The sequence below is a fragment of the Palaemon carinicauda genome, chromosome 17, assembly GCF_036898095.1.
Source record: "Palaemon carinicauda isolate YSFRI2023 chromosome 17, ASM3689809v2, whole genome shotgun sequence".
Classification (NCBI taxonomy): Eukaryota; Metazoa; Arthropoda; class Malacostraca; order Decapoda; family Palaemonidae; genus Palaemon; species Palaemon carinicauda.
In genome coordinates, this window is record NC_090741.1 from 57020956 (window position 1) to 57034532 (window position 13577).

The 13577-nt window shown below is 33.7% G+C and overlaps 1 protein-coding gene across 3 annotated transcripts in view; it reads right to left on the reverse strand.

The window, feature by feature from the left end:
• Positions 1-13577, reverse strand: part of LOC137656773 (integrin alpha-PS3-like) — an 89729-nt gene that overhangs the window by 45140 nt on the left and 31012 nt on the right. For 2 of the 3 annotated variants that reach the window (XM_068391038.1, XM_068391040.1), the window contains 9 exons: positions 13049-13181; positions 11790-12009; positions 9355-9521; positions 6983-7076; positions 5977-6078; positions 4286-4413; positions 3118-3281; positions 1482-1578; positions 326-461 (listed from right to left, as the gene is read on the reverse strand). In XM_068391038.1, coding sequence (XP_068247139.1) covers positions 326-461; positions 1482-1578; positions 3118-3281; positions 4286-4413; positions 5977-6078; positions 6983-7076; positions 9355-9521; positions 11790-12009; positions 13049-13181 — 1241 coding nt within the window. The remainder of the gene's footprint in view (positions 1-325; positions 462-1481; positions 1579-3117; positions 3282-4285; positions 4414-5976; positions 6079-6982; positions 7077-9354; positions 9522-11789; positions 12010-13048; positions 13182-13577) is intronic. The other variant, XM_068391039.1, reaches the window with a different exon arrangement.

Consider the following 13577-nt stretch of genomic DNA (forward strand, 5'->3'; position numbering starts at 1 on the left):
AACCAATCAAGACCTTGATAGAATTTAATCAACCAAACAAGACCTTGATAGAATTTAATCAACCAATCAAGACCTTGATAGAATTTAATCAACCAATCAAGACCTTGATGGAGTCAAACAAGCAGGACTTTATTGTAATCAAATCAACCAATCAAAACTTTGGTAGAGTTAACTTATCCAATCAAGACCTAAACTGAGTTAACCAAGCAGGACTTGGCGATAGCTAAATAAACCAATCAAAACTTTGGTAGAGTTAACTCAACCAATCAGGACTTAAATTAACCCTTGTGAAATGTTAATAAGCAGAAAATAAATCTATGCTCACCTTATAAAGGACAAATATTATAATTGCCAAGAGGATCAGACTTATTATAACAGTCAGGAAGATGACCCACCAAGGGACACCTTTCTTGGACATACTGTCTGGTAGGACATCTGTCTTTGCCTGTCCAGTGACATTCCTGCGAGAGAAAGAGAGAGAGAGAGAGAGAGAGAGAGAGAGAGAGAGAGAGAGAGAGAGAGAGAGAGAGAGAGAGAGAGAGAGATGATATAATTCATTTGAAAGCTTATATGAAATCCTTCTAGTACTTTGCAGAATTGGAATATTACACAGCTTAACAGTAAAATATATATATTTTAGTTCATTATTTGATACTAGTGTATGCGCCCCGTCAAAAATGAAGGCTAAATATTTAGATAGATATGCGCACACAGATTCAACCCTTCCCACCCCCTCCCCCTTTCTTAACTATAATCTGCTGGGAGATTGTGTTTTCCGAGTCTACCTCTTGGGGTACCCCCTTTCACCAGGGTATGACTACTCCTATCCCCCCTGCCATTCTGCGTGACAGGATATATATATATATATATATATATATATATATATATATATATATATATGTATCCATATATATTTATATACACATACATAAACACGTACATATGTATACAGTATATGCATACAAATGTATATATATATATATATATATATATATATATATATATATATATATATAAAGTATATATATATACAGTATATATATATATATATATATATATATATATACAGTATATATATATACTATACATGTATATATATACATATATACATGTGTGTATATACACACATATATATACAGTATATATATACACACACACACACACACACACACATATATATATATATATATATATATATATATATATATATATATATATATATATATATATATATATACTGTACATGTATATATATACATATATACATGTGTGTATATACACAAACACGTATATATACAGTATATACACACACACACACACACATATATATATATATATATATATATATAGATATATATATATACATTATATATATGTGTGTGTGTAGTGTGTGTATAGGCAAACACTTCTTTATTATACAGGAGAGGATTATTCACCAGCTTAATTTCTATTGTTAATAGATTATGTTAATTACAACTCACCTGATCCCTTGGAACTCCAAGTCTTGCCATAAGGAAACAATTCTAGCGGATGCTGAGCTAACGACCACGGCGCCATCTTTTGGCGAGATGTATTTTTCTGCAACGTCAGCACATTTTAAAATGCAGGTTTATTTTCGTGTAAATTTGATGTGTACTTACAATGATATTTATGTTCACTCTGGAATTTTCAAGCATAGGATTTTATAAATCAATTTTATGTGACTAGTAGAGATATATTGCTAGATAGAAATATATAATAACTACAGAGTAGTTGAATCGGTAGAATTTCATAAATTCAAACTTCCAGCAAATGTTTTTATGTTGAATAGTCTGACATAAGTCTCTGTTTTTATAGTTTATATATGAAAGATCTGTTTTAATGTTGTTATTTTTCTTAAATATCTTTTTCTATTTGTGCATTATTTCTCATAGAGTTTATTTATTTCCTTATTTCCCATCCCAACTGGGCTATTTTCCCTGTTGGGGCCCTTAGGCTTATAGCATCCTTCTTTTCCAACTTGAGTTGTAGCTTAGCTAATAATAATAATAATAATAATAATAATAATAATAATAATAATAATAATAATAATAATAATAATAGCATCCTGCTCTTCCAACAAGGTTTGTAGCTTAGCTAATAATAATAATAATAATAATAGTATTGACACAAAACTTATAAGTAAAAGATTGGGCACATACTGCATATTCATGAAATTGTTCAAAACTCTGCGGTCATTGCACGCCATGTTTCAAATACCAACCCACCTCAAACTCTACTTTTTATCAGACCTTCACACATTCTTATCTCCTACGTCTCTCACTCTCTCAGTCCTTGGTTAAGATTAATGTGCGTGTATATGCAGTCACAGACCATCCAAAATATTGATAATTGTATAAAACATAAGATTCCAGAGGCCAGTTTCCCCTTGTTAAGGGTAGAAGAGACTCTTTAGCTATGGTAAGTAGCTCTTCTAGGAGAAGGACACTCCAATATCAAACCATTGTTCTCTAGTCTTGGGTAGTGCCATAGCCTCTGTACCATGGTCTTCCACCGTCTTGGGTTAGAGTTCTCTTGCTTGAGGATACACTCGGACAGACTATTCTATCGTATTTCTCTTCATCTTGTTTTGTAAATGTTTGTATAGTTTATATACGAAATATTTATTTTAATGTCATTACTGTTCTAGAAATATTTTATTTTTCCTTGTTTCTTTTCCTCACCGGGCTATTTTCCCCATTGGAGGCCCTGGGCTTATGACATCCTGCTTTTCCAACTAGGGTTGTAGCTTAGCAAGTAGTAGTAATAATAATAATAATAATAATAGTAAAAATATTAATAATAATAATAATAATAATAGTAAAAATATTAATAATAATAAAAATAATAATAATAATAATAGCATCCTGCTTTTCCAATTAGGGTTGTAGCTTAGCTAGTAATAATAATAATAATAATAATAATAATAATAATAATAATAACAATAATAAAATAAAAATATTAATAATAATAATAATAAAACAACAATAATAATAATAATAATAATAATAAAAATTTAAATAATAATAATGATAATAATAATAATAATAAATAAATAAAAATAATAATAATAATAATAATTTGATTAACATCACCCACCTAAGACAGCTAGATCGATGGTCATCCTAATTGAGAACTTGGCCGAGTAACTTCCTCCCGGCAAGGAATACACATGACAAACAAATGTCCTACAAGTCACCTGGTCACTACTGCAAGCGAACTCTCTCTTCTCGCCATCACCGACACGCAATCCTGTTCCCAATCTGTTTAAAGAAAGATAAAACAATAATGTTTATAGAACTAATTGGTGCTGTTTTAGTATGCGATCTCACTTCACTTCATGGTTAAGCAAGAACTATTAGATTTGCAAATATATATATATATATATACTTTATATATATATATATATATATATATATATATATATATAGATATATATATATATATATATTATATATATATATATATATATTATATATATATATATCTATCTATATATATATATACTGTATATATATATATATATATATATATATATATATATATATATATATATATATATATATATATATATATATATATACATACCAGAGAACTTCAAATCAATCAATCAATCAATATGTATATATATATATATATATATATATATATATACCAGGAATAATTATCTAAGAAATAATAATCATTGATGTTAGCGTGCGCAGCTCAACATTACCCCTTGCCAGTACATATGGAGCTTGATGCTCATATTTTTTCGCGAGCGAAGCGAACGCACGGCGAAGCAAGAACCATTAGATATCTTATTATTCTTGTTTTTTTTTTCAACCTATTAAAAATATTGAGGTCACATACCGAAGCAAAAAATTATTTCTGAAATAACGCCATAAATGAGAAAGCATACCAAAACATCACCAACTGATTAAATTGTGCATTATGGTCTTCTCTTATTTGATTGAATTTGATACGAGCTTATTAAGATCATATGTAGATATATGAGTGTTCTGTGTCACACAACAGAAGGTTTTAATAATAAAAAAAATATCTTCACAGAACAGGAGCATGTAATAACAGAACATAATAATTGTACTTGATATTAGTACTTGGTAACTCTGCTCAGCCAATGAAAATGAAGAATTATTGTCATACTACGATTTATCAGCGAATGGTTGATTTGCCTATCTTCTTCATTCATACAGTAAGCAACTCTTACTTTCTCTAAAATTAACAGATATAGAGAATGAAATAGCAATATAATATTTATCATTACCTGGTTGACGAATCTGTACCATTGACACTATTGGAAGTATCAATGGACCTCATAAATCCATTATTGTTTCTCCCATTTTGAAATGCCCCGTTTGAAACATCTTGACATTTCCAATCTTGTGCTTCCATCTGTTGGGAGAAAAAGAAAACTTATGACAGTGATAAAAAAATGACAGAAAAAGGAAGGGTTTTAACTACATTTCCAATCTTGTGCTTCCATCTGTTGGGAGAAAAAGAAAACTTATGACAGTGATAAAAAAATGACAGAAAAAGGAAGGGTTTTAACTACATTTCGAATCTTGTGCTTCCATCTGTTGGGAGAAAATGGAAACTTTTGACAGTGATCAAAACAATGACAGAAAAAGGAAGGGTTTTAACTACATTTCGAATCTTGTGCTTCCATCTGTTGGGAGAAAAAAAAACTTTTGACAGTGATCAAAACAATAACAGAAAAAGGAAGGGTTTCAAGAGAAATGTTATGGAAGGTAATATTTTTATCATCATTCCAGCAATTTATGTTAATCGTTGATATTTTTATTATACATTTATGGTCTTCATTGGGAGAAAAAAACATTGGTAAGGAGAAAAACTCTCATTTGACAATATGGTTCTTATTGAGAGAAAACAACATTGGAAAGGAGAAAAAGACACTCATTTGACAATATGGTTCTTATTGTGAGAAAACGAAATTGGAAAGGAGGAAAAAAAACTCATTTGACAATATGGTTCTCATTGAGAGAAAACAACATTGGCAAGGAGAAAAAGACTCTCATTTGACAATATGGTTCTCATTGAGAGAAAACAACATTGGTAAGGAGAAAAAGACTCTCATTTGACAATATGGTTCTTATTGTGAGAAAACGAAATTGGAAAGGAGGAAAAAAAAGACTCATTTAACAATATGGTTCTCATTGTGAGAAAACAAAATTGGTAAAGAGAAAAAGGCTCTCATTTGACAATATGGTTCTTCATTCTAATTGGGATCATTTTTAGTTCATTTAGAAAGAAAACAAATTCGTAAGGAGAAAAAGATTCATTTGACATCTATCAAATTTGGATTTGTGAATTCATAGTATTGTCTTTTTATATTCTACCTTCTCAAAACTATTGTAAAATTATCCTTGCAATGCTGTTTCCTATTTCATGTCACTGAATAGAATTAGTTTTCGATTTAACAATGGTGTGAAAGGAAATTAACGAGCCACACACACGCACACATACACACACACACACAACCACACACACACACACGCATATATATATATATATATATATATATATGTGTGTGTGTGTGTGTATATATATATACATATATATATATATATATATATATATATATATATATATATATATATGTATATATATATGTATATATACACACACACATATATATATATATATATATATATATAAAACAATTACTTTATAGTATTTAACCATTGGCAATACACTGAAGACAATGAGATGTATTGAATCAAACTCAAAACAGAGAGAGAGAGAGAGAGAGAGAGAGAGAGAGAGAGAGAGAGAGAGAGAGAGAGATCAATGGTGCATATGGCAGTATAATTAACAGTATTTTACAGTACTAAAAACGTTAGAGAGAGAGAGAGAGAGAGAGAGAGAGAGAGAGAGAGAGAGAGAGAGAGAGAGAGAGAGAGAGAGAGAGAGAGAGAGAGAGAGAGAGAATCATACCTCTGGAGAAAATAGAGTGATCAACTTCTCTTCGTTGATGCTAATAGGTATGTCCACGATCAACTCCACATCGTCGATAGGGGTGGGTCCCGTCTTGATCAGCTGGAAATATAGATAAAACATTCTAAATAACTTATTGCTTTTATATTCAATTTGTCTCATGTACAGCAAAATCCAATAGTCTCGCAACACTCACGTTCATTTATAGTTTATATATTTTAGAGTAGGAGGTTGGCCAGGGCACCAGCCATCCGTTAAGATACTACTTCTATAGAGTGATTGGGTCCTTTGACTGCCCAGACAGTGCTACATTGGATCCTTCTCTCTGCTTACGGTTCATTTTCCCTTTACCTACACATACACTGAATAGCCTGGCCTATTCTTTACATATTCTCCTATGGCCTCATACACCTGACAACACTGCGATTACCAAACAGTTCTTCTCCTCTCAAGGGTTTAACTACTGCAATGTAATGGTTCAGTGGCTCCTTTCCTCTTGGTAATGGTAGAAGACACTCTTTGGCTATGGTAAGCAGCTCTTCTAGGCGAAGAACACTCCAAAATCAAACCATTGTTCTCTAGTTTTGGGTAGTGCCATAGCCTCTGTATCATGCCTTCCACCGTCTTGGGTTATAATTCTCTTTCTATCTTGTTTCTCTTCCTCTTGTTTTGTGAAAGTTTTTATAGCATATATAGGAAATATTTATTTTAATGTTACCGTTCTTAAAATATTTGATTTTTCGTAGTTTTATTCCCTCAATGAGCTCTTTTCCCTGTTAGAGCCCCTGGGCTTATGGCATCCTGCTTTTCCAACTACGGTTGTATCTTAGCATGTAATAATAATAATAATAATAATAATAATAATAATAATAATAATAATAAAGATCTAAAATATCTTTATTTTCTTTGTTCATTACTTCTCTTGTAGTTTATTCATTTCCTCACAGGGCCATTTCCTCCATCGAAGCCCTTGAATTTATTACATCCTGCTTTTCATTTTCCTTACCGAGTATTGCTGAATGAAAGAAGATTTGCTCTTCGTCTTGTTGATCTTGTCTTCGCCAATTCTTCTGTAGAAAACCTGTTCTTCTATTGAGTACCTGAAAACAGAAAGGTTGGTCACAAAGATGGAATTGTGATGACCGAAGCTCAAAATAGAGAGATTATTGACTTGGTCACAAAGATGGAATTGCGATGATGACCGAAGCTCAAAATACAGGGAATATTGACTTGGTCACAAAGACGGAATTGTGATAACGGAAGCTCAAAATAGAGGGATTATTGACTTGGTCACAAAGATAGAATTGTGATGACCGAAGCTCAAAATAGAGGGAATATTGACTTGGTCACAAAGATGGAATTGTGATGATGACCGAAGCTCAAAATAGAGGGATTATTGACTTGGTCACAAAGACGGAATTGTGATAACGGAAGCTCAAAATAGAGGGAATATTGACTTGGTCACAAAGATGGAATTGTGATAACGGAAGCTCAAAATAGAGGGAATATTGACTTGGTCACAAAGACGAAATTGTGATAACGGAAGCTCAAAATAGAGGGAATATTGACTTGGTCACAAAGATGGAATTGTGATGACCGAAGCTCAAAATAGAGGGAATATTGACTTGGTCACAAAGATGGAATTGTGATAACGGAAGCTCAAAATAGAGGGAATATTGACTTGGTCACAAAGATGGAATAGTGATAACGGAAGCTCAAAATAAAGGGAATATTGACTTGGTCACAAAGATGGAATTGTGATGACCAAAGCTCAAAATAGAGGGAATATTGACTTGGTCACAAAGATGGAATTGCGATGATGACCAAAGCTCAAAATAGAGGGAATACTGACTTTGTCACAAAGACGGAATTGTGATAACGGAAGCTCAAAATAGAGGGAATATTGACTTGGTCACAAAGATGGAATAGTGATAACGGAAGCTCAAAATAAAGGGAATATTGACTTGGTCACAAAGATGGAATTGTGATGACCGAAGCTCAAAATAGAGGGAATATTGACTTGGTCACAAAGATGGAATTGCGATGATGACCAAAGCTCAAAATAGAGGGAATACTGACTTTGTCACAAAGACGGAATTGTGATAACGGAAGCTCAAAATAGAGGGAATATTGACTTGGTCACAAAGATGGAATTGTGATGACCGAAGCTCAAAATAGAGGGAATATTGACTTGGTCACAAAGATGGAATTGCGATGATGACCGAAGCTCAAAATAGAGGGATTATTGACTTGGTCATAAAGACGGAATTGTGATAACGAAAGCTCAAAATAGAGGGAATATTGACTAGGTCACAAAGATGGAATTGCGATGATGACCAAAGCTCAAAATAGAGGGAATATTGACTTGGTCACAAAGACGGAATTGTGATAACGGAAGCTGAAAATAGAGGGAATATTGACTTGGTCACAAAGACGGAATAGTGATAACGGAAGCTGAAAATAGAGGGAATATTGACTTGGTCACAAAGACGGAATAGTGATAACGGAAGCTGAAAATAGAGGGAATATTGACTTGGTCACAAAGACGGAATTGTGATAACGGAAGCTCAAAATAGAGGGAATATTGACTTGGTCACAAAGACGGAATTGTGATAACGGAAGCTCAAAATAGAGGGAATATTGACTTGGTCACAAAGACGGAATTGTGATAACGGAAGCTCAAAATAGAGGGAATATTGACTTGGTCACAAAGACGGAATAGTGATAACGGAAGCTCAAAATAGAGGGAATATTGACATATCGGCATATGACGAATGATATATCTTACTGATTGTCAGATATGTCGGCAGTTGTGCATGAGATGATATTAATAGGAAATTGTCAAATTCATGATTACTCTTTTTAAGGATCAACCCACTCTCTTTCCATGGTATTAGAAATGTCTGAGGTTGGGAAGAATATTCAGTTTTTAAAGAAAAGTTTACTGTAGACATTTTCTTTTATTTAGACTACTAACTATAGTGAGACCCTTTTGATAAGAAAATACTATTGTCTGCAATAATCTTAGCATTTACGAATAACCTATTCTTTTCAGAGGTAAAATTAAAGGCACTCACATTATCTCTTGATTTTTTTTGAGACAGTAACATTTCTCAAAGTATTTGAACATTGCCTATACTTTCTACAATATACTTTAAAATCTGGTTTATTTTATACTGATTATCGAAGAATATTTGTGAAAATCCAAATACAATTGTTTACCTGATTTTATCTATGAAACTAGGAGACCTAAATAGAAATTTTGATGCTAATTCTAGACTGTTTGTTAACCTTTATACAAAATCAATTTGTCATTAGTCAACATATCAACATGACGTACAAAAATTAACGAAAAATCAAATAAAATCAACAGTTTACCCTCTAAGTTCCAGCTCAGCTTTAGCCATAAGAGGTAGTCTCTGACTAATGACGTCATCAGCCGGCTCTAGCTCAGTGCCGTCCCCAGCAGCCTTCATGTGAACCTCAAGCTCACTGGGTGCTGTGTCCTTCACTTTGTCCGTGTCTATGGTCACTTGAAGAACATCCTGTAATCAAGATTAGCAATTAATTCTTCCCTTCTAGGAGAAGGACACTCCAAAATCAAACCATTGTTCTCTGGTCTTGGGTAGTGCCATAGCTTCTGTACCATGGTCTCCCACTGTCTTGGGTTAGAGTTCTCTTGCTTGAGGGTACACTCGGGCGCAGTATTCTATCTAATTTCTCTTCCTCTTTTTTTTGTTAAAAGTTTTTAAAGTTTATATAGGAAATATTTATTTAAATGTTGCTACTGTTCTTATAATAATTTATGTTTCCTCATTTCATTTCCTCACTGGGCTATTTTCCCTGTTGGAGCCCTTGGGCTTATAGCATCCTGCTTTCCCAACTATGGTTGTAGCTTAGCAAGTAATAATAATAATATTGCTGTAAGGTCAATCTACACCACCCTTGGTGATGGAACCCCACTTTGAAAGAATAGAAACTTTTAATGATAAAAGACAAGTGCTCAAAACAGAAGTTTGTTATATAGAACCTACATGTACAGAACAGAAGTTATCTGCACAGAACCTATCCTCATACAACAGAAGATTGTGATAACAGAACCTATCTATGCAAAACAGAAGTTCATAATAACAGAAACTATCTACATAGAACAGAAGTTTGTAATACCATAATCTATCTACACAGAACAAAAGTTTGTAATACCACAATCTCTCTACACAGAACAGAAGTTTGTAATACCACAATCTCTCTACACAGAACAGAAGTTTGTAATACCACAATCTCTCTACACAGAACAGAAGTTTGTAATACCACAATCTCTCTACACAGAACAGAAGTTTGTAATACCACAATCTCTCTACACAGAACAGAAGTTTGTAATACCACAATCTCTCTACACAGAACAGAAGTTTGTAATACCACAATCTCTCTACACAGAACAGAAGTTTGTAATACCATAACCTATCCACAGAAAATAGAAGTTTGTATTACCATAATCTATCTACACAGAACAGAAGTTTGTAATACCACAATCACTCTACACAGAACAGAAGTTTGTAATACCACAATCTCTCTACACAGAACAGAAGTTTGTAATACCACAATCTCTCTACACAGAACAGAAGTTTGTAATACCACAATCTCTCTACACAGAACAGAAGTTTGTAATACCACAATCTCTCTACACAGAACAGAAGTTTGTAATACCACAATCTCTCTACACAGAACAGAAGTTTGTAATACCATAACCTATCCACAGAAAATAGAAGTTTGTATTACCATAATATATCTACACAGAAAGGAAGTTTGTAACACCATAATTTCTCTACACAGAACAGAAGCTCATGATAACAGAACCTCTCTGTACAGAACAGAAGCCTATAATAAGAACTATCTACACAGAACAGAAGTTTGTAATAACAGAAACCTAGCTGCCCTGAATAAAAGCTTGTATTAAAACCACAAACCCGACTTGCATCTCTGTAACAGTTTGCTTTGCTAAGAGTCAGGGATTCAGGCTGAGAAATGCATACACTCCAATTGCGATTAGTTTGGTCCTAAGTTGAATCTAAACTCTTCCCTCTTGGTTTTTGAAATATAAATTTAATCTGCCTGAGAAACTACTCAACCAGTTAAGTCCCATGTCAGATGCCAGTGAAAGGTGCTCAAATTTAATACATTCACTTATTTGGGTCTCTCTCTCTCTCTCTCTCTCTCTCTCTCTCTCTCTCTCTCTCTCTCTCTCTCTCTCTCTCAATCATAAAAAGAAAGAAAACTTTCCCTTTCCATGAAAAAGTTGAGATTTGCAAGTGAATATGAGTCAAATCCTTCTCAACATAGAAATCTTTTGTTTCCCTTTGCATTTTGTCTTGTTTTATAAGAACAGATAATAATAATAATAATAATAATAATAATAATAATAACAATAATAATAATAATATTAATAATAATAATAATAATAATAATAATCTCCCCTATATAATAGAGAGCAATTGTCTGGTTCTACTGTACTCTATATATATATATATATATATATATATATATATATATATATATATATATATTTCTTTCTTTCCTATCACACTCTGGGGGGAGATGGAGTAGTCATTCTCTGATGAAAGGGGGGGTACCCCAAAAGGTACACTCGGAAACCACTCCTCCCCACACATTGCCAAACCTGCAAGTTGTAGTTAAGAAAAGGGGGAGGGGGTGGGAAGGGGTGTGTGTGTGTGTGTGTGTGTGTCCGTCTAAATATTTAGACGTACTTTTTGACGTGCAGGTTACACTAGTGATAATGATGATGTTAATTATACCTTTTCTCCCTTCTTGATCGGATTCTTCAGCTGACAGACAAGTGACAATCGCTTCGCTCTGTCGGGGAATTCACAACGGTGGGTGGAAGGCATGAAGAGAGCAAAGGGCTTGACCACTGTCACTGTGACGTTGGGGAGAAAGACGGACTCGGCGGAGTTTTCAACCGTGATTTCTATCACTGGACTCTCCTTGCTGCCGATTGGGTATTTCTGGCCATCTCTGGAATTGAAATTGAAAATTGAACATTGGAATAGAAAATTGAAGTTGACAATTTAGATTGAAAATTGAAATTGACAATTTAGATTGAAAATTAAAAATTGAAAGTGACAATTTAAATTGAAAATTTAATATTGAAATTGAAAATTGAAATTGACAATTGAAATTGAGAACTGAAATTGAAAATTGAAATTAAATATTGAAATTGACAATTGAAATTGAAAATTGAAATTAAATACAGTATTGAAATTGACAATTGAAATTGAAAATTGAAATTGACAATTGAAATTGAGAACTGAAATTGAAAATTGAAATTGACAATTGAAATTGAGAACTGAAATTGAAAATTGAAATTGACAATTGAAATTGAAAATTGAAATTGACAATTGACAACACCAAACCTTCAACTATCTTCTGATCTCAAAAGTCATTTTTAACTAAATCTTAACCTTCGTCATGCATCCTTCAAATTCTTAGAGATTGCTCATGAATGACATGGCCCAACCCCTTCTCTACCCAAGCTAGAACCAGGGAGAGCCTGGCAATGGCTGCTGATGACTCTGCAGGCAGACCTATAGGCTCCCCCAAACACAACATCCTTAGCTCACAATGATGGTGAGGTTGCAGACACTGCAAGAAACTATCGCACTTAAAGGTTTAAAGGCTGCTCATGAATAGCAGAGGCAAGGGACACTGACATAGCCCTATCAAGCAGGACAACGTCCTAGAGACTGACCATATTACATATGATCAGCGCCCAAACCCCTTCTCTACCCAAGCTAGGACCAAGGAGAGTCAGGCAATGGCTGCTGAAGATTCAGCAGATAAACCTGTAGGCTCCCCCAAATCCCCATCCTTATCTCACAAGGATGGTTGAGGTTGCAGTGATCAAAGGAACTAACTAGTTTAATGGGACTCAAACCCCAGTCTGGCGATCACCAGGCAAGGACATTACCACCAGACCACCACAACCGGGTTTCGCACACCAGTCCAGTAGATCGCCTGGCAAGGACATTTCCAATAGGTTACCACAACCTCTTACCTGTAATTCACAAAAGACGCTCTGACGGTCATGTTCGTCACGCATGTCGCGTTTCCATCCGCATCACAATCAGTCTCGACTCCCACGACCAGTCTTGCACTCCTGTCCGCTTCTGGGTCCGTCCTGGCAAGACCTGGGAGGAATCAGAGCGAAAGGTTAGGAATGGAAGGTAAATATTTGAGTCAAGTCCTTATCACAACATCAGACCAACCATGAAAAGTTCCATTAATCAATTAGTGAGAGTTGTTACTGTTCTTTAAATATTTTATTCAAATTGTTCATTACTTCTCGTATAGTTTATTTATTTCCCTATTTCCTTTCCTCAATTGGCTATTTTTCTCTGTTGGAGCCCTTGGGCTTATAGCATTCTGCTTTTCCAACTAGGGTTGTAACTTAGCTCGTAGTAATAATAATAGTAATATGCAAACAAAGTAACTTGAAAGCAGGAAATTATAATCCATAAAGCTAGTTATTGAAATTCTTTACTTTTACTATTTTGATTAGGCTTTCCCAACAATAATAATAATTC